This window comes from Hyaena hyaena, unplaced genomic scaffold, assembly GCF_003009895.1.
Source record: "Hyaena hyaena isolate Hyena2069 unplaced genomic scaffold, ASM300989v1 scaffold_1351, whole genome shotgun sequence".
NCBI classification, from domain to species: Eukaryota; Metazoa; Chordata; class Mammalia; order Carnivora; family Hyaenidae; genus Hyaena; species Hyaena hyaena.
In genome coordinates, this window is record NW_024081979.1 from 214,933 (window position 1) to 240,674 (window position 25,742).

At 44.6% G+C, this 25,742-nt stretch overlaps 1 protein-coding gene across 10 annotated transcripts in view; it reads right to left on the reverse strand.

Annotated features, from left to right (window-relative positions):
* Positions 1 to 25,742, reverse strand: part of LUC7L (LUC7 like) — a 39,073-nt gene that overhangs the window by 6,822 nt on the left and 6,509 nt on the right. For 8 of the 10 annotated variants that reach the window (XM_039223412.1, XM_039223420.1, XM_039223414.1 and 5 more), the window contains 4 exons: positions 23,696 to 23,794; positions 8,087 to 8,197; positions 7,047 to 7,190; positions 1,568 to 1,744 (listed from right to left, as the gene is read on the reverse strand). In XM_039223412.1, coding sequence (XP_039079343.1) covers positions 1,568 to 1,744; positions 7,047 to 7,190; positions 8,087 to 8,197; positions 23,696 to 23,794 — 531 coding nt within the window. Of the gene's footprint in view, positions 1 to 1,567; positions 1,745 to 7,046; positions 7,191 to 8,086; positions 8,198 to 8,599; positions 8,664 to 18,644; positions 18,664 to 23,695; positions 23,795 to 25,742 lie in introns of those variants that run through there. The other 2 variants (XM_039223415.1, XM_039223416.1) reach the window with 2 other exon arrangements.

A 25,742-nucleotide genomic window follows, 5' to 3' on the forward strand; every position in this document is an offset into this window, starting at 1 on the left:
TCTGTGTATGTGTGTGTATATATATGTAGTATAACATATTGTATGTTAGTAATATAGCAGGCTACACTGTAATATGGTATAGGGGCTCCTGGGTGATGTGCCAATTCTTGATTTCGGCTCAGGTCATGATCTCATGGTCTGTGAGTTTGAGCCCTGTGTTGGGCCCTGTGTTGAAGCTCAGAACCTACTTGGAATTTTCTCTACCTCTCTCTGTCCCTCGCCAGCCTGACTGCATGCCCCCCCCCCCCCCCCGCCGCTCACGCTCAAAACAAATAAACTTAAAAAAAAAAATACCAGGACAAAATTGTGGGATGACAGGAAATAGATACATAATTTAAAGGAGAAACGGAAAAGTGCTATTTCCAACTACTAAGAAGTACACTTTCAGTGCAGAGGACATCTGCTGGCAGGGAACCTGGGTGGCTCAGTCGGTTAGGCACCAGACTTCGTCTCAGGTCATGATCTCAGAATTCATGGATTTGTGCCCCGTGTCCAGCTCTGTGCTGACAGTTCAGAGCCTGGAACCTGCTTCGGATTCTGTCTCTGCCCCTCCCCCACTCACACTCTGTTTCTCTAAAATAAACACTAAAAAAGTTTTATATTCTACCAGCTACACAGAAAACATTTTTTACATCTTTCAGAACTATAAACTTGTAAAGAAAAAGTTCCAACTTAACAATGTGTGAAGTGTGTCACTTTTCAAAATTCTATTGGGAGCACAGAGCTAAATGTTTCAAGAGCAGTGGCTGGCACCCCAGCTCCACCCCCAGCACGGAGTTCACACCTCACCTGCTGGCAACCCTTCCTCAGGGGCAGAGCTCTGCCCCTGCTCCTTGTGGGGACACATGAGGCCCTCCACCCTGATGGCCACAGGGTCCCAGTCAGGTGCCATGTGTCTATCCTTCTACGGAATTTCATGTGTCTGGAGGGAAGGCCTGCATATTTCCCAGTACCACACAGCCCCACGGTCCCTACACGCACCACAGCCCCATGGTCCCCACATGCAGCAGGGAGGACGCCACCAATCTGATAAACAGTTCAAAGTATCTAAAGCGTCCTCACCCTTCCTTCTGAATGTTCTGTGCCCACGGTATGTTTTAGAGCTTAACCTAAGGAAAAGAGGAGCCTCGAGGAAGAGTGGTGGAGCAGCCCCAGCACATTCTCATCCTTTGGAGAAGGCTCAGGACCAGGAAGTGTGCCCTTCTGTCCAGCCTCATCACTCTCCACACATCCACCTCTGCCCAAGGAGAAAAACAAAACTGCTGGCTCTTCCCATCTCCAGCCAGAAGTCACTTCAGAGGTGGGCAAGAGCGGTCTATACCCGGAGACAAGACTCTGTGCTTGTTTTCTGTAAATAAGTGCAGACTAAATAAATACCCAAGGTCCCTCTGAATTCTAAGACCTTAGTTCTCTTGTGTGAACAAAGTGATGAAATCAGAATATTTCAATATAAAACTCAAAGCACGTTCTTGAGAGAGGATCAAAACACAAGGTTTTCTAGGTAAGAAATATGAGCACTGTCATGAGACTTCTTGGGTTTCTTGAGACACACAACACATTAACGTACCCTCAACTGATCAAGCTTCTCTCGGATCTGAATGAACCCCAAGTGTAACTTGCCCCCGAAGTGGTCTGCGAGGCGACGGTCATTGTCATGGAGACCAAGGTAGGCTGAACAGACCTCACAGACGCGCAGCTTCTGCTGTTGAAAACTAGATGCGGGCATGGAGTTTCTGTATTCTTCCTGGACAACGGGCACAGAGCAAGAACGTGAGGTGCCAGCACCACAACCAAACCCCAAAATGGATAATCTGAAGGGACTATAGGGGATGACTTTTAAATAAAGAAAAACCACACCACTAACAAGCGTCAGATATTTGTGACCAAGTCAATTTTCATCATTTATTTAACAAAATGAACTAACAGTCATGATTTCTAAACAGTAAGAACATTCCGATCTCTCAGACAAGCAGGATGCTGGTCTCCGAGGCCAGCAGGGAAGGCAAGTCTGGTGACTCACAGAGGAGAGCTCTAGGAGAGCCAGGCAGCAGGAAGGGGGGGATCTTCAAAACAAAGCACAAAAACCAAACCAAATAAACCAGCAAAACATACAAGAGCCACTCATAGAGATTGTGTCCCAAGTCTAGAAAAGTGTATGCCAATATGCAGCCCCAAAAAGTGAAGATTTGGAAGGACAAATACATTAGACCTTCTCTTCAAAGAATGTGCACGACAGAACAGAGCAAAACACACAGCCTGCTGTAGCCAATCCGGCCGAATCTGAAGAGTAACTCTCTCAGCTTCAAGGTGGAATGCATGAAATACAAAAGGGGAAAGAAAAGAGAAAAGGAAGAGGGACACGGCGCCTGCTGCTTGTGGCAAAGCTAAAACACTCCTTCCAGAGCCAGGTTTAAGAAACGCACTCCAACAGTCACTGACCCTTATTTAAAGGGATCTTCCGTTAAGCCACATGTTCAAAACTCCCTAGCAAACGCAGATCGACATGAGTTACCATGTCATTCATTCAACTGGCAAAGACCCGGAGAAACGGGCCCGCTCATATGCTGCTGGCAGAAGACTACATTGGTGCAACTAACAGGGCTGCAGCTGAGTAACCAGAGGGGAAGACAGCACGGGTCACTTTCGGAAAGTCCTCCAGGCGTCCGTCCTGGGACGCCAGGAACAAGTGCACAGACACCTGCCGTGGCGCCATCTGTAAGAGGAGAAACCACTGATGGGCAGGAACATGTTTGTGAGGCGGGATCCTACGGCGATGACCCGATGGAAGTTGTCTGCAGCAATAAGGAGAGACCCCACAAGCAGTGCTGAGTGAGGAACACATGGGACGGAAAGACATGCACAGAAGGGCAGCAGTTATGTGGGACTTTTTATACACACAAAGCATGCAACACAGACACATGCACAGTTATGGGCAGTACACGTGTGTAATAAAAGACAAAGAAAGACCTTGGATGCACAGTAATGTCTGCCTCTGGGGAGGGTCAGGATGGGACAGGAGGGGGAAGGACTGGGAACCTGAATTTCATTATGAGGTGCCATGGCTTTTATTAGGAGGGAAAAAACCCCACCCAAACCCAAAACCTTAGGCAAAAACGTAAATATAGTGAGTACATGAATATCTGTGATATTCAGTCCCTTTCTATAGTTTCAAAACTTTGAAAACCACCCTCTCACATCTTTCAAAATAAACTATGCCTAGTTTAAAAAGCCAGTCTCAAAACATTACGTACCATATGACTCCATTTAAGTGAGATTCTTTTTTTTTTTTTTTTTTTTAGTTTTTTAAATGTTTCATTTATTTCTGAGAGAGAGACAGACAGTGTGAGCAGGGGAAGGTCAGAGAGAGAAGGACACACAGAATCCGAAACAGGCTCCAGGCTCTGAGTTGGCTGTCAGCACAGAACCTGACACAGGGCTCGAACCCACGAACTGCAAGATCATGACCTGAGCCGAAGCTGGACGCTTAACTGACTGAGCCACCCAGGCGCCCCATGAGATTCTTGAAACAACCAGAATACAGAGAGGACAGACTGGTGGTTGCAGGGGTCAGGCAAGTGGGTGTGGCTCCAGAAAGGTCATGGGAGGGATCTCAGTGATGATGGACGTTCCACTGTCAACACCCGCTGTGACACTGTGCTACAGTTTTCTGGCATGTTACCACTGGGGGACACTGGATAAGGGCACATGGGACCTCGCTACCTGCACTGCACACACCCGTCTGCTACTAAAAGCAGAAAGGGGGGCGCCTGGGTGGCTTAGTCGGTTAAGCGTCCGACTTTCGCTTAGGTCATGATCTCGCGGTTCGTGGGTTCGAGCCCCGCGTCGGGCTCTGTGCTGACTGCCAGCTCAGAGCCTGGAGCCTGTTTCAGAGTCTGTGTCTCCCTCTCTCTCTGACCCTCCCCTGTTCACGCTGTCTCTCTCTATCCTAGAAAAAAAAAAAAAAAAAAAAAAAAAAAAAAAGCAGAAAGGAACCCACAGGTGCCCTATCAGCACTACCTAGACCTGCCCAACACCTTCCTGTCTTGCCCAGTGGTTTTAAGGAAGTGGTGCCACCTCCTGGGGACACCTCAGTGATGGGGGATACCGGCAGGGCAAGGATGCTAGGGGTCCTGGGCACAAGGATCCACGTGTTCCACATCCTGCTCCTGTTTGGGCTGTCTGCGGACACGCCCACGATGAACCCCAAGTCTACAATTATTTATGCCTAGATACAAATCTCTGAGCCACCCCAGGGTTTCTGGTGTCTACCCTGCTCTTGGAAGCTGGGGGAGCCGGGCCACAGGATGCACCAACAGGCCACAGAGCTCCCCCCGAGGGCTGTCAGCAACCCGAGGAGCCGGACTCTGTTCTACACGCAAACACAAATTTCCCATTGCGACACGCAGTGGTTTAGATTTGATGTAAGGACCTATATATATACTTTATATTTGTACAGATACTCAGGGACTTAAATCCTGTGCAAAATACAAAATTAAAGACACACCCAATTTCCCAGATATGGAACTACTCTATAAACCAGGGAAGACTGGAGCTTTAGTACCATGGCAATGCCACTCAAGGCACCACCTGCTACTGTCAAGCTCATGACCCATCTATCTTTACCGTGAATACATCAAAGCATTCATATACAAAACATCTACCCGGGGGAAGGGGGGACGCCTGGGTGGCTCAGTCAGTTGAGCATCTGGCTCTTGGTTTCAGCTCGGGTCATGATCTCTTGGTTGGTGAGTGCGAGCGCCGCGCTGAGCTCCATGCTGACAGTACACAGTACAGAGCCTGCTTGGGATTCTCTCTCTCTCTCTGCCTCTCCCCGTCTCAATCTGTCTCCCTTAAAATAAAAACATTGGGAAAAAAAATTCTTTACAAAACATCCATCTGGGAGCACCTGGGTGGATCAGTCAGCTAAGCGTCCAACTTTGGCTCAGGTCGTGGCCTTGCAGTTCACGAGTTCAAGCCTTGAATCAGGCTCTGCACTCACAGTGAGGAGCTTGATTGGGATTCAATGTTTCTCTGCGCCCCTCCCTCACTGGTGCTTTCTCTCCCAAAAGAAACAAACTTAAAGAAAACCCATCTGCATTGTCAATTCTTTTCCCTCTCATGTTCAAGAACAGACCATATCAGCCACCAACGTCACTAAAGGAGGTGTTGTGCCAGGGGTGTGAGGCAGCGTCTGGGCACCGCCTTCCAGCACACATGCTGCTGACCTCGACCCCAGCACCACCCTGGCCCGCATAACCCTTCTGCCCTGGGTGCTGACCACTGCCTCAGTGGACGTCACTCCAACACTCACAGGCCCCTGGCACCATTCGTGCATTCGGTTAGTCATGACCAAGCTCCTATGTGTGTTCACCACCAGGCTGAGCCAGGGGTACAGACATAACCAGAGGAGACTGGACACCTACATGCCATGTAGGTGTCCCCCTACCCGCCCCCACCGCTCTAAGAACCGTCTCCGTTGGTGGGTCTCCGCTAAGGGCACTGCCAGGACACGTCACACTACCTGAAGACCCTTGGGGACACAGAGTTACTCTCAAACTCAGACCCCATTTCTTTTTTCTTTCTTAAAGGATTTTTTTATTTCTTCTCGTTTTTATTTATTTTTTGAGAGAGAGATGGACTATCTCAAGCAAGCTCATTGCCCACTGTAAAGCCTGACATAGGGCTTGATCTCACAACCCTGGGATCACTGCGTGAGTCAAACCAAGAGTCGAACACTCAACTGACCGAGACACCCAGGCACCCCCAGACCGTTTTATTCTAAGCACCTAACTTGCTCAAGATGAAACATATCCATCTGTTCACACACTCTCCTCTCTACACCCCCTCCTGACTCTAGCACCGTCTCCACGGGAAGGGCCTCCTAGGACCTATTCACAACCCAAAAGTATGTGGCACACCGCCGGAGCTCAGCCCGCATGTGCTGCAGAACACAATCATCCCGCCTCCCTCTGCCTCGATGTGCCCACCATCCTCCAAGCCAACACGAGCCATTTCCCGCTCCAGTGGTAAGGACTCGAGAACCACAGCATATCCACTGGATACAATACTCTAGGAAGAACACTGCTGTCAGTATTACAAACACGGAGCCCGTGACTCATCTTTCCCACCTGTGCATCCTGCCTGGCATCCCAGCCAGCACCACTCGGACGCTACCCTCCATCTGCACACGGTCTCCATACAAGACAGGTACTGTTGCCAAGGACACCAGCTTTTGTTCTTTACACAATCTCCAATACAACTCTGACCCACTCATGCCAGCCGAGTAACCACCACAGCCACCAACCCCCTGGGGAGCCAGAGGATGAGAGTAAAATGACACCACTCTGGGTGCCTGGGTGGCCCAGTCAGTTAAGCGTCCTACTCAGTTTCAGCTCAGATCATGATCTCATGGTTGTGGGACTCTCTGTCCCTAACCACTTTGTGCTCGAGCCCTTCTCTCTCTTCTCAAAATAAATAAATGAACATTAGAACAATTAAAAAAAAAAAACAATTAAAAAAATTTAAAAAAAAAGATACCACTTCAGTGACTCTTCACTCAGGACTGCACTCAGCACATGGCTGTTATGCTTAGGGCTGCAAGGGACTAGTCTGATGTCACAAGAGTCACAGGGTGCAGAGCAAAGGCACAAACTCAAGTGTGCTCACACTCTAAATCCTACAATCCTATCCATATAGCTTCCTATTTCCAACTTCTTCCCAATATTCAAAACATTGGTTTTTTGAGGGTGCCTGGGTGGCTCAGTTAGTTCAGTGTCCGACTCCAGCTCAGGTCATGATCTCATGGTTCATAGGTCTGAGCCCCGTGTCGGACTCTGTGCTGACAGCCAGCTTAGAGCCTGGAGCCTGTTTCGGATTCTGTGTCTTCCTCTCTCTGACCCTCCCCTGCTCATGCTCTCTCTCTCAGAAATAAATAAAACGTTAAAATAAAATAAAACAAAACAAAACATTGGTTTAATTTTAGCCCAAATGGTGAATCTTCTGGGGTTACAAAATTTCCATTTTCTTGAAGACATTTTCCAACCAACCTCAGCTTCTTTTTTCTTTGCACGGACTTTTTCTACTTCCATAAGAATTTTCTGGGACTCATCAACATTTCCTTCAGCTCCCAGCTGCTCTGCTTTAGCAAGAAGTTTTCCGATTTCTTCATTCAACTCATGTACTTTTTCTGCCTAAAGGAAGACAGAAACAATCAGGTAAGCCGACATCTAAAACCAAAAGACCTGAACACAGAGAGAGTGTGTGATTCTCTTGACGTTCTTCTGTTGTGTTCCACCAAAATTAAAGAGAACAGCCGAGATCCTGACTGGAACACACGCAAATTGTAACAGCTTTGACATGCTTACTAGCGCTGCTGTGATCCTGACCTTAAACTAACCCTGGGCCCTGCATTCCAGTAAGAGCAGACGCATGCCTGTCACTTCCAACGTGTTGGCCAGGGTCACCATGGTGGTCATTTTCTGGCCTGTCTCTTCTCACATCTTCTACCACAACTCAATCTTCTGGGTAAAGGCCATAAAACATCCAAGTTTAAAGGTATAAATTTGTACTGTAAGCAAAATGCCTACTCATTTGGGATCTAATTTTAGAAATTAAGTAGCACCTTTGGTCCAGTCAGCAACTGCACGTACCCTAAGTGATGCCTTTACAAAACTGAAAGTAAAGGACACCACAGAGACTTAGTTGTCCTGAAAGATGGGGAACAGAAGAGAGATGAACCGATAGCCCAGTTACACAAAGATCTACCTTCTTTATTCCCCAGTATAGGTGCACCACAGTCTAACCATTTCCCAAATAACTTTCCCGTTTCCTGTTTTATATGGTGATGTTAAAAAAAAAAAAAAAAAAAAAAAAGTTAATGTACAGGGTGGGGAGGGACAGAGGCAGTAAACAGCTCCCAGGGGGCTGAAAGCCTTCCCTCCTTACCGAGAAGGACCAAGGTGGCAAGTACTGTCCACCCCAAAGGCGCACAATCAGTGCTAATGGTAAGGTGTTAGCCCTGGCAGGCTGCTTTTTACAAGACATCGATTTGTACCAACAACTTGAGGACGAAGTCTCCCAGGCATACCTTTGCAGAAACTTCTGCACTGATCTCCTCCTGTGTCTCTGCCAGCCGCTTCTTGGCAAGCTCAGTTCTCCGATCACATTCAGCAATAAAGGACTCCAAGTGATCCATTGCCTAGCTCAGGAGAAGCAGAGAGCTATGATCAGTTACAGGTAGGGCCTTGGAACCCGCTTGTTCAATACGACATACACTCCTGGGTTGGTTTCTTAAGAGCCTGTAAGTTCAGTGGGAAGATCTTAAACTACACTACAGCCAGCATGTCCATAATCACATTAAACCAAGGGGCTTTGTTAAACCAAGTGATCACTCAGAAGCATGGTCTTCTCATCTGATCGGTTTATTTCTAAAAATTTTTAAAAGGACCCCCATCCCTCAATAACATTTCCAGGAATTCTTTAAAAAATTAAACCACTTGGCCATAATTAATAGCGTTCTGAGGGACAGGAAGGCTGGACAGAGACTAGTATCTGAGGCCCTCTGCTGGTGAGCTGTGGGGGATGCAGATGATGTACTCACTGGTCTGTGTGAGCCACGTAAATATTATTCCCTCATGTTCTGAGGGTAGAGATCCCCCTTCCACCTCAAAACAAAACAATAGAACAAATATTACTGAGAGCTGTGAGCACAGTTAGTTATTGCCTACGGTCTAAAGTAGCAGGAAAACTGGTTACTACTTACCCAAAGAGAAAAAGAAAAAGAAACTCTAGGTATCTAACTGCTCACTCTTGAGTTGGTGGGAAACACTAAAATACACTAATAAGCTGCTTTGTAGATTTTAGGCAGTAATTTGCCACGACCAGTCAGAGGTCCCAGCACAAGCATACAAACAGGTATGTCAGGCGACGCCACGCACCTCCTAAGTCACACCCACAAGTCGAGTTACAAATGTCGGCACTGTGTTAAGTATGTCAGCAAGAGTTTAGAACGAGGGGGCATGACTAGACCATGTGAACTATCGCCAAAACCTACAGGAGAACAAACTCTGCGTAGAGATCCTAGAAAGTAGATGAAAGGCCAATAGGCCAAGTGGTGACAATGTGCCCCAACATGGCCAGGGGATATAGCAGGTCGGCGGTCAAGAAACGACTCTACGAGGGCGGGTGCAGCACCGGCATGGATAAGAGGGATGACGGGGAGGGCTACTGTCTCCTCCGGAAATCTTAAATACTCTTTTCAAACAAATGCTTGCTTGGAAGTAGGTCAAGACAGAGAAGAGGTGGGGCGCCTGGGTGGCTTAGTCAGTTAAGCGTCCGACTTTCGCTTAGGTCATGATCTCGCGGTTCGTGGGTTCGAGCCCCGTGTCGGGCTCTGTGCTGACTGCCAGCTCAGAGCCTGGAGCCTGTTTCAGTCTGTGACTCCCTCTCTCTCTGACCCTCCCCTGCTCACGCTGTCTCTCACAAAAAAAAATAAAAAAAAAAAAAAAAAAAAAAAAAAAAAAAAAAAAAAAAAAAAAAAAAAAAGAGAGAAGAGGTTCTGTGATGGTGCCAAGCTCCCACCCAGGGCACTGGAGAACGGCTAAAGCAAAATCATCCACTCAGGCCAATTCCCACTTTCACTCCATGATTCTGGAATTCAGGACCACTCTCCTGTTGTTGGCCATCCAAATTTTCCCTAATATTTCACTACATTTGAATCTAACAATCAGGAAAGCAAATGATTGGCATTTGTTTGTCTGCATACACTGTACTTCCCGGAAAGATGTAGAGCTGACTAACTCTGCTGACAGGGTGCTAACTCCCCAGGATCAAAGTGTCAGTGAGGTAATACAAGTCACATGCCACCTATGCTCACAAGGGATTACGGACCCTAGGAGACCATCCTGAAATGCCCCAGGATTACCCACACAGAGGTGTAGAGTCTATGGTGCAGCATCTCTGTTTGCTTGTCAATTTCAGATTGATTCCTAAAATATATGGAAGAGGTGGTTTAAATGATTTTTCTTAAAAAAAAAAAAAAAAGTATTCAAGTCTAAAAATTAAGTCCTAATCACACCCTACCATTGACAAGAAAGTCACCCAAGCCCTGCAGCTCAGGACTGGTACGAGGAATATGGACTACTCAGCGCCCCGAGCACCGCACCAGTGTGCAGGCACATGAGCTTCACTGTTGCCAAAGGCTGTTCCTCCACACTCAGGACTGTCTGCTGCTGCTCCCAGCCCAGCAGAAATGACACTGGCCACAGACCAGTGAGCTGGAGACAAGCACGTGCTCTCAAGGAGACTGGTCACAGCACAGGCATGCCCCCGTACTGCGCTGCATGTCACACAGGCCTTAAAACAGCTGCACAGACACTCGGAAGGTCTCCATCTCCCAGATGAAGAAACTGAGGTACAGTTTCCAAACTACTATGTGACGGCATCAGGGTGCCAGAACCGTTGTGGCCTGGCTCCCAAGTCCCGACACCCAATCTGCAAACTCTGAGGCAGTCACCACCAGCCTAGTTCACAGATAAATAGGAAAAGTCAAAATAACTTGCCCAAGGTCACAAAGGGATTCTAACCCAGAGTATCTGACTTAGCAAATATAACCACTATACTGTCATCTGGAGCTAGAAAAACTAGGTATAATCAGAACTGCTCTCATTTGGTATGTTAAAGACAGCCTGGAAATTTAGTTGATATGGTGTGTAGTTTGGGAAACTTGTGAAATAAAATATCAAAAAGCCAGACAAGGGTGCCTGGGTGGCTCAGTCGGTTAAGCATCCAACCCCTAAGGCTGGCTCAGGTGGTGGTCGCGAAGTCAGGACAGAGAGCCCTGTGTCAGGCTCTGTGCAGCAGTGCGGAGGCTCTCGCTCTCCCTGTCCCTCCCCAGCTTGAATGCAGGCATTCTCATTCTCACTCTGAAAATAAACTTAAAAAAAAATTTTTTTTTAAATACAAGACAATTTGGGGAAAAAGGTAATGATCTCTACTGAATTTAAAAAACAATTTTTTTGAAGTTTTCAATATGTGTACACCAAAGACATGTATTGCTCTTATGTAACTTGTCACAGGTGAAATTAATGTGTTAATATTACTGTTTATTTGCCAGTGCTTAAGTTGAGGAAATTGAAATATTATTTATAGAGATGACCTAGTAGCAAATATATTATATACCCTTCCCTAGGGAATTTCTGGGTAAACCACTTTCCAGAAGTCAAGGCCTTGCCCTGGCGTGTCAGGCTGAGGCTGTGTTAGGCTAGGAGCCTATGGTGAGGACAGGGAGGCACCTTCCCCCGCAAAGTCCCCCAGAGGTTCCACTCAAGCTCAAGCTGAGGGTCTAGGCAGGAAACACTTACACAAAGAAATACTACTATGACAACCCCATCAGGACCACAAATAAATCCTTTGTGAATCTACCCATCTGTACCCATTTGTGAACCTACCTCTGACTGGCAAAGTGCCCCAAATCTGGTCACTCACTCTTAGCAAAGATGTGAAAATGGAACCCTCCTACACTGCTTGTGGGAGCATTCATCCCTCTGGAGAACACTACGGCACCGTCAATGCAAGATGCCCTTCTGGCCCAACACTTCTGCATCTAGGCGTCTCTCCCAGAGCTGTGTACACAATGCTGATGTGTAATGAGGCGCCATGACCACCAGTAGGGGACTGGTCAGATAATGTAGGTATCTATCCTTTGGAACGCTACGTAGCAACAAAAAGGAATAAGGAAATCTATACAAAGATATAGTAAAAAGTTTAAGCAAAAAAGTGCGTAGGGAGAGAATAAGTGTATCATAGGCTATTGCTTGTGTTAAAAAAAAAAAAAAGGAATACAGACACACTATCTGCCTCAGGTGTCCACAAAAACTCTAAAGGAAACACAAGATGCTTAACTGGTTACTTCTAGAGGCCACCAGGTGACTGAAGAACTGAGCAGCAAAGAGGTTTCACAACGTACCTTCTATATTTTTAAATTTCGATCCATGTGAGAGTTCTGCGTGTTTTTACATTGCTAAGAGATGCTGCCCTCAGTGAAATAAGTGACCTAGGCAACAAACCTCAACTGTGCTTAAAGCATCAGGCTAAAGGAGACCTTCATGACCAACAGGTCAAGGCTGCCTGTAACAACCAAGAAGCCCAGAGCTCACTGTGCCAGCCGAAGTGATGCAACAGGAGGTTCAAAGCTCTGCCTCTGGAATCTTCCAGTCACAAAAGAACTTAAATCTGATTATCAAGCCTCCAGATCTAACTCCTAGGATACAAGAATTTCCAAGATGGGGAAAACATGTTAAAAAGACATCATGAGGATACAATCACCAAAGTCCAGAATAGGAGACTTCAAAACAATTAATTTCTTCAAACAAAAAGACTGATTGATTTATTTTTATTTCTGAGAGAGAGAGAGACAGAGACAGACAGCGTGAGCAGGGGAGGGTCAGAGAGAGACGGAGTCACAGAATCCAAAGACAGGCTCCAGATCTGAGCTGTCAGCACAGAGCCCGACATGGGGCTAGAATCCATGAACCGTGAGATCATGACCTGAGCCAAAGTCAGACGCTCAACCAACTGAGCTACCCAGATGCCCCCAAACAAAATGATTTAAAAACACTTACAAAAAGATGCAAAAAGACTTACTAAGCACTCTAATGTGTAGTCCTTATTCTGAATTCTGACTCAAACAAATAAAAGTGTAAAAGAATCCTTTTTGAGGCTATCTGGGAAATCTGAACACTATCAAATTGTAAGAAATTATTTTTTTGAATGATTATTTTTAATAAAGTATTCAACTTCTAGATACACTCTTGCAGTATTTAGAAACAAAAATTCTGGGGGTGCCTGGGTAGCTCAGTCAGTTAAGCGTCCAACTTCAGCTCAGGTCATGATCTCACGGTTCGTGGGTTGGGGCCCTGCATTAGGCTCTGTGCTGACACCTAGCTCAGAGCCTGGAGCCTGCTTCGGATTCTGTGTCTCCCTCTCTCTCTGACCCTCCCCTGCTCATACCGTCTCTCTCTCTCAGAAATAAATAAAAACATTAAAAAAAAAATTCTGGGGGCGCCTGGGTGGCTTAGTCGGTTGAGCGTCCGACTTTCGCTTGGGTCATGATCTCGCAGTTCGTGGGTTCGAGCCCCGCGTCGGGCTCTGTGCTGACTGCCAGCTCAGAGCCTGGAGCCTGTTTCAGTCTGTGACTCCCTCTCTCTCNGCTCTGTGCTGACTGCCAGCTCAGAGCCTGGAGCCTGTTTCAGTCTGTGACTCCCTCTCTCTCTGACCCTCCCCTGCTCATGCTGTGTGTCTCTCTCTCTCTCTCCTAGAAATAAATAAAAATATTAAAAAAAAAAAATTCTGTATCTAGTAGTTAGTATAAAATAATTCAGTGGGGTGGCACTTGGCTGGCTCAGTCGGTGGAGTGTGCGACCCTTGATCTCGGGCTTGTGGGTTCAAGCCCCACACTGGGGGTAGAAATTATTTAAAAAATAACATTTTGGGGTTACCTGTGTGGCTCAGTTGGATAAACATCAGACTTTGGTTGAGGTCATACATGATCTTGTGTTAGATGGGTTCGAGCCCCGTGTTAGGCTCTGTTCTGACAGCTCAAAACCTGAAGCCTGCTTCAGATTCTGGGTCTCCCTCTCTGCCACTTCCCTGCTTGCACCCTTTTTCACTCAAAAATAAACATTAAGGGGCGCCTGGGTGGCTTAGTCGGTTGAGCGTCCGACTTTCGCTTGGGTCATGATCTCGCAGTTCGTGGGTTCGAGCCCCGCATCGGGCACTGTGCTGACTGCCAGCTCAGAGCCTGGAGCCTGTTTGAGTCTGTGACTCCCTCTCTCTCTGACCCTCCCCTGCTCACGCTGTCTCTCTCTCTCCTAGAAATAAATAAAACATTTAAAAAAATAAATAAATAAATAAACATTAAAAAAAATAATAACAAAAGGGCGCCTGGGTAGCTCAGTCGGTTAAGCGTCCGACTTCAGCTCAGGTCACGATCTCACAGTTCGTGGGTTTGAGCCCCGCGTCGGGCTCTGTGCTGACAGCTAGCTCAGAGCCTGGAGCCTGTTTCAGATTCTGTATCTCCCTCTCTCTCTGACCTTCCCCAGCTCACGCTGTCTCGCTCTTTCTCTCTCCCTCAGGAAAAAAAAAAAAAAAGATACATAAAATCTCATGGGTGCCTGGGTGGCTCAGCCGGTTAAGCATCTGATTCTTGGTTTCGGCTCAGGTCATGACCTGTTTGTGAGTTTGAGCCCCATATGAGGCTATGTGCTGACAGCAAGGGGCCTGTTTGGGGTTCTGTCTCCCTCTCTCTCTGCCCCTCCTCCACCCACTCTCTCTCTCGAAAAAAAATTTTTTTTTAGATAAATAAATAAATAAAATCTTTTAAAAAAATCAGCGGGGAAACACAAGAATAAAGATGAACCCAGAGTCTTAATATTAATAATCACTGAATACTGGGAGATAGAACCCATAAATTTCATTATAATATTCTGTTCACTTCTGTATCTTTAGAACTTTTCCTTACCACATGTTTATCATGTAAAAATTTTTTTCTATGTTTATTTATTTTGAGAAAGACCGTGTGAGGAGGGGAGGGACAGGGAGGGACAGAGAGGAAGAAAGGGAGGGAGGGGGAAAGGGAGGAAGAGAGGGAAGGAAGGAGAGAGGGGGAGAGGGGTGGGGGAGAGAAGGGGAGAGGGAGAAGGGGAGGGGGAGAGAGAATGTCCCAAGCAGGCTCTGCACTGCCAGCATAAAGCAGGATGTGGGCCTAGAATTCAGGAAACCACGAGATCATGACCCGAGATGAAACGAAGAGTCTAGATGCCTCAGTGACTGTGTCACCCAGCATCCCCCTTCCTTACCACATTTTTAAAAACATGCCAAGTAGATTCTGTCACTACCGAGTATAATACCAGATCTTGGCACACATGGCAGCGGGAATATCGAAATATTTACAGATAAAACATCAGGATACGTGCGGTTTGAAGATGTGTAAGTTGAGGCAGGACGAAACACAGCTGGCCGTGCCCACGCTGAGTGATGGGTACAAGAAAATTCATTGTATGATCACATCTACTATATTCTCCACTATAAAGTTTAAAAAAAAATTTCCTAGTAAATAAACCTTTGTCTTTTTCTGTAGAGAAACAATCCATGTAATCATAACTTTAAACCATTAGAAATTCGATGAGCAGGACTTCCTACCTCCTTTTTACCAGCAGAGCCTCAGAATTCTGACCCAGGGCCAATCCTTGAACTGGCAGTGACACAGGCTTCCAGCAAATGCTCTTAAACAGTTTGCTAAAAACCTAACCGAGGTCAACCTATGGCAGTTAACAAGCAACTTGTCCCTTTTGAGGCGCCTGGGTGAATTAGAAGAGCATGCGACTCTTGATCTCAGGGTCGAGTTCAATCCACATGTCAGCTATAGAGATTATTTAAATTAAAAAAAAAAAAAACAGTAGCAGCAGCAGCAGCAAATTGTTGCTTTTGAAGTCTTTGCTTCGTTGCATTTTGGGAGATAGACAGAGAAAGAAAGAGACTGCGTACAAGCACATGGGGGTGAGAGGCAATGACAGAGAGGGAGGGAGAGAATCCCAGGCAGGCTCCACAGACAGCGTGGAGCCTGATGTAGGGCTTGATCTCAGGACCAAGAGATCAGGACCTGAGCCGAAGTCAAGAGTCAGATGATTAACCAACTGAGCCTGCCTGACGCCCCTGCTTCCCTGAATTTCAAAGCATATCAAGGGACTGCCTCCATGGAGGGGAGGTTACACTCTGTATTTTAAAACCAGGTCTACCAATTCTCTGATTAAGCAGTATGTGTTCAAGGAGACTGTAAAAAATAAAAAGAAATAAGAATCTATAGGTGAACTCTCTAGTATACACAATTTTTTTTTTTTTTTTTTAAATTTCTGAGAGAGAGGGAGACATACACAGTGTGAGCAGGGGAAGGTCAGAGAGAGAGGGAGATACAGAATCCGAAACAGGCTCCAGGCTCTGAGCTGCCAGCACAGAGCCTGATGTGGGGCTGGAACCCACTAACTCTGAGATCATGGCCTGAGCCGAACTCGGACGCTTAACCCACTGAGCCACCCAGGTGCCCCTAGTATATATAATTTTGTACCTCTGTCTTGCTCATGACATCATAACCATTTTAAGTTCATTAAATAGATTTTATAAAGTTTCAAGGGCAGTCTATGCCATGAGTTCTCTGTCCAATTTTCCAATCTTATAACAATCCTACCACAAACATATTTGTTTACCAATGTTTGTCTATATTCCTAATTCCTAAGGACAGAGATTTGTAAAACTAAGTAATAAGGTGTGTGTGTGTTGTGTGTACACATTTTTTTAAGATCTTATTTTTGAGAAGTGCCTGAGTGGTTCATTCAGTTGAGTGTCTGTCCACTGCTTTTAACTCCGGTCACAATCTCCTCGTTGGGGAGATCAAGCACAGAGCCTGCCTGGCATTCTCTCTCTCCCTCCCTCTCTGCCCCTCTACTTGTTCACGGATGCTTGTGCTTTCTTTCTCAAAATATATAAACTTAAAAAAAAAAAAAAAGATTTTATTTTTGAGGCGCCTGGGTGACTCAAGTCAGCTGAGCATCTGACTCTTGATTTCAACTCAGGTCATGATCCCAGGGTGGTGGGATCAGGCCCTGCCTCAGGCTCTATGCTGAGTGTGGAGCTTGCTTGCGACTCTCTCTCCCTCTTCCCTCTCCCCACTTATTAAAAAAAATAATAAGAATTTTTTAAAGATTTTATTTTTAAGTAATCTCTGGATCCAATGTGGGGCTCCAACCCACAACCCCAAGACCGAGCTGCACACTCCATCAACTGAGCCAAGCAGGCACTCCAAGGTAAAAAGTTTTAAATTTTCATTTCTGCCTATTATGATGTTAGCTAATTGGATCTAATGACTATATGTAATATAGAAAATTTAATTTTTTTTCTCCCTACCTCCCACAAGAAAAAAAATAATCAGTTAAGAATCTGGTATATATTGGGGAGCCTGAGTGGTTCAGTTGGTTAAACATCAGACTCTTGATTACAGTTCGGGTCATGATCTCACAGTTTGTGGGACTGAGCCCTGTATCAGGCTCTATGCTGACAGAGCAGAACCTGCTTAGGATTCTCCCTCCCTCCCTGCCCCTCCCCCACCCATGCACATGCTTGCTCTTTCGAAATAAATAAACATTAAAAAAATATATATGGTGGGGCACCTGGGTGGCTCAGTTAGTTAAGCATCCGACTTTGGCTCGGGTCATGATCTGTTTGTGAGTTCGAGCCCCGCGTTGGGCTCTGTGCTGACAGCCCAGAGCCTGGAGCCTGCTTCAGATTGTGTCTCCCTCTCTCTCTGCCTTTCCCTCGCCCACATTCTGTCTCTCTCTCAAAAATAAAAATTAAAAATCGAAAAAAACAAAAAACAACCCTGGAATATACTTTTAAAAACTGCATTAAGATACACATAAAACCACAAAACAATTTTTATTCCTACCAAACAGGACAATTTGGTAAGTTTCCATTTTCTTCTTAACATCGTGTCTTCTTATGACCTACAAAAATGCAGTATTTCATTTTATTCTAACACAACTACTTTAGCCCCTCCAAAATCATACATGTTTGGGTATTTTCATTTTTCTACTAAGTCAAAGTGATGCAATAAGCATCTTTCATCTTCTGTACACATGCAAATGTTCTTGTGGGACAACTTGCTACAAATTGCTTAGAGGTGACTCAATTCTCTAAGTATTGTAGTTTTTAAAAAAAATTTTTTTTTGGTGTTTATTATTTTGAGAGACAGAGACAGAGTGAGTAGAGAAGGGGCAGGAAGAGAGAGGGACATACACACATCCCTTACATAATAAAGATGGTTTAAAATACAAAGTAAATGGGGCGTCTGGGTGGCTTAGTCGGTTAAGCGTCTGACTTCGGCTCAGGTCATGATCTCACGGTTCGTGGGTTAGAGCCCCGTGTCAGGCTCTGTGGTGATGGCTCAGTCTGGAGTCTGCTTCAGATTCTGTATCTCCCTCTCTGACACTTCCCTGCTCATGCTGTCTCTCTCTCTCTCTCAGAAATAAATAAAAAACATTAAAAAAATTTTTTAAACATAAATGCACGTTATCTTTAATATATTTGATAAACTTTTCAACATTAAAACTGAACACATGTTCTGAGTTTGTGGTCAGTCGTGCCCCAAAAGGCCTACTGCAGGGAGTCCAACCCCTCTGCTGGCACCATACGATGCTCCCTCCATTAATTCTGGCAAATAACATCTGGCTTCGGAGACTTCCAGAGACTTTGGTAAATGGTTGGCCTATAAAAGTTACTAAATAAAGCAGAACGAGGGGCATTTGGGTGGCTCAGTCGGTTGAGTGTCTGACTCTTGATTTTGGCTCAGGTCATGATCCCGGGGTCATAACATGGAGCCGCACATCAGGTTCTGCCCTGAGTGCACAGCCTACTTAAAATTCTCTCTCCCTCTGCCCTGTTCCCCACTCTCGCACACATTCTCTCTCAAATTAAAAAAAAAAGAAAAAGAAAAAATCAGAACACGTCATGGATCAGTGAGTTTACAGCCTGTGACAATGAAACCCGTGTTCATCTGCTAACAGTGATGACACGCTGCAGTCTTTCCAGAAACCAACCTCACGATGGACACCGGGGAGCCGCTGGGCCCAGACGTGCGGCCCCGACAGTGCAGGGGCCCATCCGCAGGCTCGGAGGCCAGCACCGCCAGCAGCGCCTCAGCGGGCACCATACTGACCACACTGGGCCAAAAAGCTTCCGAGGGGTCGTTTCTAAAATTGCAATTTTGACAAGAAAGATCACATTTAGCCTTTCTGATAAACCTATCTGTTCATCCTGAATCAACCATCTTTAAAAGATGAAACTGACCTCCAGAGAGAGCCACTGGATGGCTGGTCACATAGAGAGGGTAGACTTTTCACCAGACTCTCCCTCGGTGAACCTGTGTTACCTACCGAAGAGATCTAAAAACTGATTTTTATCAAGTTAACTTAACAAATCTGTATTTTGAGAAAAGCCTTTATTTTCCCTAAAAAGTTTATTCTGCAAAACTAAGGAGGCAAGAAATTATTTTAGAAGTGGGGTGCCTGTGTGGCTCAGTTGGCTGAGCGTCTGACTTCGGCTCAGGTCATGAACTCCCGGTTCTCAGTTTCGTGAATTCAAGCCCCGCGTCGAGCTCTGCCAGAAGTGCAGAGCCTGCTTCGGATCCTGTCTCCCTCTCTCTGCCCCTGACCCCTCCTCAAAAGAAAATAACATTAAAAGTTATTTTAGCTTGGCATTGTAAAGTCAGGCCACTTTTACTTACTTTACTTAGAGTAACCCACGTACATCCAAACACTACTGATATGTATAAATTAAAAACTCAAAAGGTGGGGCATGGGAATTATATGGTAAAGCTGTTGAAGAAACTTTTAAGGTAAAATCTGCCTCCTTTCTCTAAGACATAGAGGAACCTTCTTAGCTTCATAAAGCCACATTCCACCGTGTTACAGAACAACTTAATTATTTATTTTTGTAAAGATTTTATTTTTGGGGGGGGGTGCCTGGGTAGCTCAGTCAGTTGAGCGTCCAACTCTTGGTTTCGGCTTAGGTCATGATCTCTACATTTGTGGGTTCGAGCCCCACGTCAGGCTCTGTGCTGAGAGCACAGAGCCCACTTGGGATTCTCTCTCCCTTTCTCTCTGTCCCTCCCTGGCTCTCCCTCTCTAAGTAAATAAACTTCGGGGCGCCCGGATGGCTCAGTCAGTTAAACGTCTGACTTCAGTTCAGGTCATGACCTCATGGTTCGTGGGCTCTGTGCTGACAGCTAGCTCAGAGCCTGGAGCCTATTTCAGATTCTGTATCTCCCTCTCTCTCTGACCCTCCCCTGCTCCCGCTCTCTCTCTCTCTCTCAGAAGAAAAAAAAAAGTTGCAATGAGCATCTTTTGTGTATACATTTGCGCATATCCCTTAGATATGTCCCCTGTAGTGTAGTTTTTTAAAGTTTTTACTTTGAGAAAGAGAGAGATCATGTATCTGTGCACAGGGAAGGGGGAAAAAGAGGGGTACACACCCAATGAGGGGCTTCATCCACAAAACACAAGATCATGACCTGAGCCAAAATTCAGAGTCAAATGCTTACCTGACTGAGCCACCCAGGCACCGCCGGCTAATAAACATTTTAATTTGAGCCAGCTTTAAGATCAAAAATGATTTTTAAGGAGTTGAGGGGAGAGGCGGTTACCTGTTTCACTGAAAAATTCCCATGCATGATATATTTTCACACAGCATATACAAAAAGGTCCTTTGACCCACTCTAGCCCTCCAACCAAGTTAAGAGTGTTCATAATCTCTAAAATGCCTCTCTGCACATCTAAACATGTCAAGAAGTATACACCATCCTTCCTTGTTAAAAAATACACACTATGGAGGAGTGCCTGGCTGGCTCCGTCAGTAGAACAAGAAACTTTTTTTTTTTTTTTGAAACTCTTAATCTCAGAGTCATGAGTTCAAGCCCCACACTGGGCAAAGAGCTCACAAATAAATACAGGATATATGCAATTTACGACAGTATTTTAAAAAAATACTATGGAAGCATCATATCACACTTCGCTTATCCACTTAATCTATCTTGCAGATTAATTTCACATCAATGGTTCAGCTCAATCCTCTTTTCACGGTTTTACTTCATTCCATCCTAAAGAGCAACTACGATTTAGCCAGTCCCTTGTTGAGAAAGTCTACTTGGTTCCTGTTTTCTACAGTTATAAATGCTGTAGGAATATTCTAGAACAAATTTATCTTTGTACATATGGAAGTATTATCAGTGAGATATAATCTTAGAACTGGCCATACTGGGATCCACTTTCACATCTCCAGATGCTGAATTACCCAGGAGGTGCATCAGGATTACTTAATTCTTCATTTCTTTAGTTCTGAGTGAGGGTGAGCACCTACCACAGGATTAGATGCCCATGAGGAATTATCCTTTTCTATTCTTTGTCCGCTTTTGGTTGAGCCATTGACACCACTCTTGTCAGTTATGATGAATCTCACATATAAAGATAACTAGCTGGTCATCATCCACACTGCAAATATTCTGTCTCAGCTTATTCTCATTGTGTGTTAGGCAAGTTTTATTTATTTTTTTGAAGTTCTTTCTACACCCAGTGTTGGGGTCAAACTCATGACTCAGATCAAAAGTCACATGCTCTTCCAATTGAGCAGGCCAGGCACCCCACGTATGGGTAGTTTTGATACAAGATGACAAAACCCAGGTAGGTTCCCCCAAAAACTCATTTTGTGGCAACCCACCTGGGTATTTTCTTACTGGCTGGTACATAGTTTTCAACACTGTTCATTAAAAAAATCTACTTTCTCCAAAATGGCTGAACATATCTCCTTTAAAATACATAACGTGACTCTATGTGTTTCAGCCTCTGGTTCCAGTTCTTCTGCTAATCTATTTCCTAGCTTTAAAGTCATCAGGTAGGGGTGCCTGGGTGGCTCAGTTGATTAAGCTCCGACTTTGGCTCAGGTCATGATCTCGTGGTTTGTGGGTTGGAGGCCCGCGTCAGGCTCTGCGCTGACAGCTCGGAGCCTGGAGCCTGCTTCGGATTCTGTGTCTCCTTCTCTCTCTCTGCCCCTCCCCTGCTCATACTCTCTCTCTCTCTCTCAAAAATAAATAAACCTTAAAAAAAAAAACCAAGTAATTAAAAAATAGATTCATCAGGTCATTTAAAAAATGCACGGACATTCTAATTTAGCAGAAATGCCAAGACTTATGATCCAGAAAACATTACTAAAACTGAGATTTCAAAATATACACTGGTGTATCAATTTCTGAAACCTGATACACCAAGATAATGCCCTCTTCACATAAGCATTTTCAGGTTACTGAAGAACGAAAACTTACAATACAGAAAAATTCCCTTTCCAATCCTCTTCTGTTAGTTGAGCTATTGCTAAAGGCATTTTTTTTTAGTTAATTCAAAGATTCAACACTGAGAACACACTGTGGCTAAAAAATGAATCTGAAAAAGAACTGTTAATTTTTTTAATGTTATTTTTTAAATTTACTCCTGAGAGAGAGGGAGAGTATGAGAAGGGGAGGGTCAGAGAGAGAGGGAGACACAGAATCCGAAGCAGGCTCCAGGCTGACCTAGCTGTCAGCACAGAGCCTGACGCGGGGCTTGAACCCACGAACTATGTGAGATCATGACCTGAGCCGAAGTTGAATGCTTAAATGAGCCACCCAGGCGCCCCAATTTTAATAACTTTTAAGGCTACTGGATTAAACAGAATTTACTCAAGTTATAATATATCCTTAAAAAACGGACTTTGGCGAGGAGGAAATGCCTTTCTTTGGGTTTTGCTTTTCCCTGGCTTCCTCACACCAAGTTCTGCCCCTTCCCAGTCTTCACTCAGAAACATGAATGGCATCAACCCCCACTCATGTATTTATTTAGAGAGAGACAGGGTGTGAGTGGGACAGGGACAGAGATACAGGGAGAGAGAATCCCAAGCAGGCTCTGCACCACTAGTGCAGAGCCTGAAGCAGGGCTTGAACTCACAAAACTGTGAGATCATCACCTGAGCCAAAACCAAGAGTTGGCTGCTCAACCTACTGATCCCCCCCAGGGGTCCCTGCATCAAATGCTTTCACTGACCTCTAGTCATACTAGTGATGATTAGAGAAAAGAAAAAACTTACATGGAGTGACTCTAAATCCTCCATTCTCAATGGAGAAAGGGGTGAAAACTGGGCTTAAAGGGTGAAAAAAAAAAGCCTTACATATCACAATGGTTTGTGGCTTGGAAAGGACCACAGCACGTAAGCTAATATGCAGGATTATCTATGGCAACAAAATTCTAGGGAGGGGTAGGGGATATTAGGAATAAAGATCTAAAAGGGCTCCTTTGGGAGGTAACAATTTTTTTTTTTAGTTGTGAAGTTCCATTTTATAACCCCTAAATTGCAATATTTAACACTACTACTGAGGTATAAATTGATATCATGGCTTCATCAACAACAGAAAAATAACAGAAACAACACAGAGAAAAAGAACATTACAGAACTATCTTGCAGGATAAACACATGCATCCCCTACAAGCCAGCAATTCCTTTCCTTGGAACAGACCCTAGATAAATCCCAATACATGTGCACCAGAAAGATATTCAAAATACTGTTTGTAACAGCAAAAAAAGGAAGGAAAAAAAAAAAGAAAAAGAAAAACCTAGAAGCAACCCAACTGTCTATGAATAATGAATGGACATTGGGGAACACTCAAGCAGCAATGAAAATAAACCATACCCAACAAAATGGTTACACAGAGACACACTAAATGAAAAAGATTATCAAATATTCCAAGATCTATGCTATGAAACGATTTTTCTAAGGCTTAAAAACAAGCAAAAATATAATGTTCAAAGAAACATAATAATGTGTAATAAAAAACACTGTAAAAAGGAAAGGATACATATAAAATGCACAACAGTGTGGTGGGGGGCTAGACAGACAGGTAGATAGATACCAAATGATGTTGGCCATATTCCAGCTCTAAGGGAAAGTGACAGCATAGCAAGTATCTCTCATTATTTTGCTTCATAACTTAACAAATCTCACATTATTCTTGTTAGTTGATATTTGGCTCTTCACAGTAGGGACGAATTAACACCAAATAAAACTTACATCTAATTCAAAAAACAGGTCCCTTTCTTTACTTGCAATCTCATAGTCTGCTCGGAGGGCCAAGTCGTGGATTTTGGTACATTCTCCTAAATCCATGCGCTGTAAGAAAGAAGCAAAAATTTACACATGAGCATCTATTCGTTGTAGAAAGCACATGACCTGCTATTTCAACTGTCACCAAAATAAACAGTATCTCTTTAAATACTAAACTAGAATAAAAAAATTAAGAAACCACATATAGCCAAGAAGCCTTACATTTCTTTCACCACAATTATGACACTTGCACACATTTAAGCATGATGCTTTGTGTCTCTTTTAAAGCCAGAAATAGTATGAGAAATAATGAAAACTACATCAATTAGGTTTTGCTAGTTTTACTTTGCATCAGCCATAGAAGAAACGTCTATTCAGTGAATCATGGGGGAGGGGAAGGAGGCAAGGAAAAGGCCATAAAACAAGGTATCATCACTATCAACAAATTCCTAGGCATTGTTTCCTGTAATCCTCACTACTCAAGATGCTCAATATCTAAGATGCAGAGACCAGGAAAAGGAAAGAGCAGGCAGCAATCAGGTTTTGGCAATTATAATACAACCTAATGCTTAGTTCTGTGTAGCTCTTTGTATACCAGAAGGCATAAAGCAGAATAGGGCAATTCAGAGCCAAAAGAATCCTTCAAACATTCTCCTAACCTAGTAAATGACCCCTGATAGAACTGGGAACATAGACTGGGCCACAAAAGGCTCTTTTGTTAAAAAAAAAAAAAGACCTGTGTTACCAGTAACCTTAGCCTGGTGTGCTATTGTCTGTTGTACACACGTTAACAATTCGACAACAGAGCACATTCCTTAACTAACTTCTGAGAGTGGGACTCTATGCCGGCACCCACCACCCGTGCTATCAGGAGCGCACAAGGAAAGTTTGTATGCTAAGGCTCATGCTATCAAGCCAGACAGTGCAAGTTAACAAAAGCCAACACCACAATGAGGAAGACACCTCTGAAATCCAAACACTGGGGACAAAAGCACAGGTCTACATAACTAGCAAATAAAGAATGATGGAGTCCACCTGTAAGCCCAAACTACAACTATGTCCAAAATGAACTTAAAAACTTCATAAAGTCCTTCATATCTTAGGCAAATGAGGGAGCCTGGCAGCACCTAACTCTTGAACCACGGTCCCACAGAAGGTGTATGACATGCTCACTAAGAAAACATCCTTTATTATCACCAGTGAGAACCAACAGTGCGCTCCCTAGTCTGGGGCTTATCTTCATTTGGATCAACTTCTGCATTTAAATGCTAAAGACCTCTTTTCTCTTTCATTATTCTGTTGTTTTTTTTTTAATGTTTTTTATTTATTTCTGAGAGAGAGACAGTGTGAGCAGGGGAGAGTCAGAGAGAGGAGATACAGAATCCGAAGCAGGCTCCAGGCTCTGAGCTGACTGTCAGCACAGAGCCTGACGCGGGGCTCGAACCCACGAACCGTGAGGTCATGACCTGAGCTGAGGTCGGATGCTTAACAGACTGAGCCACCCAGGTGTTCCTCTCCTTCATTATTTTTATTGTGGAGTCATATGTAGCTCACATCTGCTGGTTCACAGTGGCATCTAGAGACAGGGCAATAAGTAGTTCTAGAAGCCAAAGTTGCAAATAGAATTGCTGTCCCTATACTGTTGACAACTTTTGCTTCATTTACTCATAAGTATTCTTCAAAATATAGTCTCCACCAAGCACTATAGCTGCAAAATAACTCTGAAAACACCAGGAAGGCTAAAAAGCTAATGAAAGATCTGTCTCCAAGAAAACCTACCGCCAGAGGAAGCACTAAAACCTTAAGTACTAAGCCTCAAGCACGTGAAATGTAATCATGATTTCAGGAATAGAATTTAGTGATTCATCACTTACATGTAACACCCAGTGCTCCTCCCAACAAGGGCCCTCCTTACTGCCCCTCACCCCTTTAGCCCGTCCCCCCACCCAACATCTGTGCATTTAAGGGTCTCCTCTGGTTTGTCTCCCTCTGTTTTTACCTTATTTTTGTTCAT